The sequence below is a fragment of the Fundulus heteroclitus genome, chromosome 5 (genome assembly GCF_011125445.2).
Source record: "Fundulus heteroclitus isolate FHET01 chromosome 5, MU-UCD_Fhet_4.1, whole genome shotgun sequence".
Lineage (NCBI taxonomy): Eukaryota > Metazoa > Chordata > Actinopteri > Cyprinodontiformes > Fundulidae > Fundulus > Fundulus heteroclitus.
The window spans coordinates 6,280,642-6,285,464 of NC_046365.1; the positions used below are offsets into that span (position 1 = coordinate 6,280,642).

General features: G+C 42.0%; 1 protein-coding gene across 1 annotated transcript; it reads right to left on the reverse strand.

Moving 5' to 3' along the window:
- Positions 1 to 1,769: 1,769 nt before the first annotated feature.
- LOC118563099 (uveal autoantigen with coiled-coil domains and ankyrin repeats-like) lies at positions 1,770 to 4,482 on the reverse strand. The gene has a single exon (XM_036136784.1). The coding sequence runs from the start codon at positions 4,178 to 4,180 to the stop codon at positions 2,327 to 2,329; it is 1,854 nt and encodes a 617-aa protein (XP_035992677.1). The 5' UTR covers positions 4,181 to 4,482; the 3' UTR covers positions 1,770 to 2,326.
- Between the last annotated feature and the right edge of the window lie 341 nt (positions 4,483 to 4,823).

A 4,823-nucleotide genomic window follows, 5' to 3' on the forward strand; every position in this document is an offset into this window, starting at 1 on the left:
GCACGTAGCTTTTCAATTAATTCCACTCGTCTTTTTAATCTTAACTGACACACGGCCAATCCGTAGCAGTTTTTAACTTACAGTTGTCGTTTTCTTCGTATGACAAATCTCCAGATCCATGCAGGGGTGATCTTATTTCGTTATTCTTATCATCCAGTCCGGTTTTTGTATCCAGTAATCCGTAAAGAGCTAGTTTTTTGACTAAAAATGTGGGTTCTTACTGTCCTTATTGGAGCTTTAGCTTGACGCTCACCAGGATCCCTTGGCTTGAATCCACAAAAAATAATACTTTGAAAATAAATCCACGAGTCCACTTCTTGCTTTTAACTATTTACTAAAAAACGTAACGCAACATTACAAAAAACATAAAATATATCCACAAAATTAAGTATTTCAAGGTCAAAAAACTATTATACTCCAATCTCCGTCTCATTCCTCAACTGCCCCGCTCCGCTCGCTAACAGGAAATCCCCCCTTCTCAACCATGTAACTTATTTAAACTTCACAATAAAAGTCCTATTCACCCAATATCAATATACTGTATGAATGTAAATATCAATTTTCAATCCTTTTAAATCCCTTCGAATCTCTAAACAAAAAATATATTCCAACTAAAATGAACTGCATTTAGGCTCCTACAATCCCTTTCAATATTGTCCTCCTCCATCCGTCTCCTCCTTCACGTTCACAACCTTCACCTGGCTACATCTCCCCTACGGCTTCCACCACCAGTGTCCGGAGCCCAGGGGGAAGACTTAACTAATCCTAATCCTAAAATGAACATCCAAACTCATAGATATTCACAGCTTTCCCGTCTTTTGCCGTGGTCCAAGCGCCTAATATCTTTTCTAGTTTATGTCAACAGATCTCTCTAATTAACTCTTTTTGTCTGTGTGAGTCTCTCCAGATTGAAATATTGGTGCAGTTTAACTTATCTGACACAAAATAAAGACTGACATCTTTTTGCTCTCCCATTTTAGAAATACTGTAAACAAAATTTTTCCCCCCAAAGAAAAGTCTACATTGTGCTTCATTTTTCTTTGCTCCAACTCAGTGGGTCTAAAAAGGCTCTTCTGCTCCTTTTTTATTATCACAACCAGCATAATTGAGTTTTAAGGCCAATGAAGTACTAAAAGAAAATACCCCAATCATCCAGTCATGGCTTATATTCACATGCTCAGAACATGCTTATATAACACAAGGGCAATCTGCCAGACATTTATAAAAGTCATCATATGTAATGTAAACTGAAATAAGAGGAGATAATTTAAAACCTTGATCTTCTGTTCTTTTCTACTGTCATATACTTATCAACTCATCAACTTTTCGGACCTGGAGGGTCGAGTATGCATTGATAACTTGCCATAATGTTTACTAGTGGCTTTAGGCTTCAGTGTTTAGCGGTGGTTCTTTCCTAGGTGAAGTCACTGAAAGAGCTATTAGGTAGTTTCTTTAACATCAAGGATCAGATCAAGATGCAATGTCTGCCGTTGACCTGTGACTGGAACAAATAGATGAAATATTTATTCTGTATTAAATAGACTTTTTGTAAAGTACCTTGGGACACTTTGTTGTGCAATAAAAATAAGGTGAAATTAATGATTTTCTTGACATAACCCTCTCCATTTATTTGGGCTTGGGACCAACACAAGGAGCACAAAGGACTGTGGCCTCCTTGTGGCTGGATTTTTATGTCTGTTATTATTTATTTTAATTTTATTTATTTATCATTTTATTATAAATGTATTTTACAAGGAAGACTAAATGAAATAAACTAAACTAAACTAAACTACATTTTCACTTTTTTTGGAATAAATGAAAAAGCCAAAGAAAGTTTTAGATGGAGTGGGGAATAACTTGGATAGGTCTCCAGTCAACCATAGGGCGACACAGACAGGGGATAAACAACCATGCAGGCACATGGTCACTTCCTGTGATCAATTTACAGAGACCAATGAACCTAAAAGGCACATTTTATGGACTGTGGGAGGAAGTCGGAGAACCCGGAGAGAACCCACGCATGCACGGGGAGAACGTCCAAACTCCATGCAGCCAGATCTGTTGCTGCGAGGCAGCAGTGCTAACAACTGCTCCACCGTGCAGCCCCACTCCACTCACCAGGGGAAAACTAGTTACCCTGGTAGGGAGCCACAACTTTTTAATTTACAAGAAACTTTTGTGCCGAGGAATGCTGGACATTTTGCAATGGTTGACATTTTCAAAAGGGGGTTAAGGTAAAGGATTAAAAGTTAAGGTTGGGGTCTAGAAAGTATTTTAGTCAGGTTGATGGTTTGGTAGGAGGAGCTTTCATGAGGTTCAGCAGTGATCAGTTTTCAGACTGAGATGGAGCCTTTTTAGACATTTTAAAGAACTTGGTGATTTTTCTCCTGAAAGATTTCTTTTTGGGTTTGCTTTCTTGTAGTTTGTCCATCTCCTTTTGCAGGTTTTTCAGTTTCTCTATTAGGTTCAGTGTTGAAGTTTTTCTCTTCACCTCCGCCTCTGTCAGAAGCTCCTTTGTTGTTGCAACCATCTCTAGAAGGCAGGACTTCTCTGTTTGCCACTCCTGCCTTTCATCATGCAGAACCTCCAGAACGTCTTTCCTGGCTGCTTCCACATTTCTGACAGCTTTCTGCTGCTCTGTCAGAAGACTGGACTTTTCCTGGGCCCAGAGCCGTCTTTGCTTCTCCACGTCTTGCTCCGTTTTGACCAAAGCAGCCTTTATATCACAGCTTTCCTTCACTTGCTCAGCCAAGCAGCTCTCAGCCTCCTTTGTTCTGATCTTCTCAGCAACCAGAGCAATTTCCAGTTGAACGACTTTTCTTGCAGCATCTTGATGACTTTGGTTGTTTTTCTGCTGCTCCAAACGCAGAGCAGCTATCTCCTGTTCTGCCTCAGCTTTCTGTGACTCTAACTGCTTCACCAGCTGCTCCAGCTCATCTCTTTCTTGTTCTTTGGTCAGAAGATGGGATTTTTCCTGCTCCCACTGCCGCCGCTGGTCCTCCAAAGTTCTCTCCATGAGGACCAGAGCAGCCTGGAGGTTAGATGTCTCCTCTTTTTGCTGGGCTAAGCAGTCCTCGGCCTCTTTTGCTCTGTTTTTCTCTTCAGTCAGGTCTTCCTTCAACTGTTCGGCCCTTTTGATGGCATCTGGACTCTCCTTGTTCTTCCTGATCAGCTCGTTATACAGAGCAGCAACCTGATCTTCATGCTTAACTGTCTGCTCCTGCAGCTGATATTTCAGCTGTTCCACCTCAGATGTTTCTTGGTTATTGGTCAGAAGACAGAGTTTTTCCTGCTTCCTCTGCCGTCTTTCTTCCTCCAAATTGCTCTCCACTTTGACCAGAGCAGCTTGTAATTTAGAGATTTCCTCCATCTGCTTGGCCGAACAGATCTCAATCTCTCTTGTTTTGTTCTTTTCTGCGATCAGAGATACTTTCAGCTGATCGGCCCTTCTGATGGCATCTCGACGGTCTTTGTTTGTCTTAATCCGCTCATCATACAGAACAGCAACGTCGTCTTCATGCTCAGTTTGCTGCTTTTCTACAATCTGAGTCAACCTCATCACTTCGTCTCTTAAAGCCTTTTTCTCCCGGTCGTCCTCATGTTGGTGGACCGGTGCAGCTTTAACTCCTGGAGCTAATTGTCTAAAGGAGATCTCAGCTTCCTGGACCTTTTTCCTTTCGGTAGTTAGCTCAGACTCAAGCTGCCTAGCCTTCTCAGCGGCATGTTGGTGCACTTCCTCCATTTTACGAAGCTCAGAGGCGAGACTCTTCAAGTTTTCTGATAATGCAGCGTTTTCTTGTTGAAGAGCTGAGATCTTCTGGTCTTTGGAGCCTAAGGCGGCATGAAACTCCACCTCTGACATCATGACAACAGCTCTGGTGTTTTCTTCAACGGCTGTCTCCCTTTGAAGAAGCTTTAAAATTGGATGTTTTCTTGCGTCTCCAGGCTTTGGGGGAGACGCTGGCCTCTGATCAGGGGCCGAGGCAGGCTGCGGGGGGGTCACCGCAGGCTTTGAAGCACAAACTTCACTCCAAGAGCGTCTGACGGGAACGCTTGGAGCGCTTTGCTGCTGGTCAGGGTCTTTGACAAGCTCAGCAGAAGACTGATTTCCAGGAGTCTTTGCTGTTACCAGACCAAATGTAACTTTCCTGCTATTCTCTGCTTTAGATCTGGTCCACATGTTGGCGCTTCCACCTGATTGGTTTAGAAAGTAAATAAAGGTTCGTTTTCGGCTCACTCTTCAGAAGAGGAAAATCTTCTAAAGTGTGCAGAACTCAACTCACCTGATTTGCTGTCGTTGAACGAGGAGCTGATAAATTTCAGCGTTTCTTTCCGACGGCAGCTATTCTCCACAGATGAACGTCTGCTGACAGACTCTGTAGTTAAACCACTTGTTGGTTGGTTTTCAACACAAAGCTTCTTAAAGAGATGACTGGACTGATTTCTCTTTGCTCTTTGAAAAACTGGGTTTTTCTCAACACGAAAGAGAGTGACTCAAGAGATGCATTCACTACGAGGGTTCTAAAGGAATGGAATTATATGATGAAGTCTATGAAGTCAAAGGCGGTGATGATGTCACAAATGGACAGAAGCAATGATGTCATAGAACGGAGGGTCAGGTCATGTTTCCTGGCAACAACATGAGCCCCAGTCACATCAGCCAAAGAGTGGCTGGGGATATAAATAAGTAAATAAATAAATAAATATTGCTATGAGAGCATCAGAAAACAGCTTTTAACCCATCAATATTAAAGTAAATTTTTCACCCAACACACATCCTGCACCATCATTGTTTATGTGAATTAAAATGTTTGTTGTTTATT

Bases quoted from the DNA above. Each gene is read 5' to 3' on its own strand.
- LOC118563099 (XM_036136784.1), bottom strand. From the start codon at position 4,180: ATGTGGACCAGATCTAAAGCAGAGAATAGCAGGAAAGTTACATTTGGT.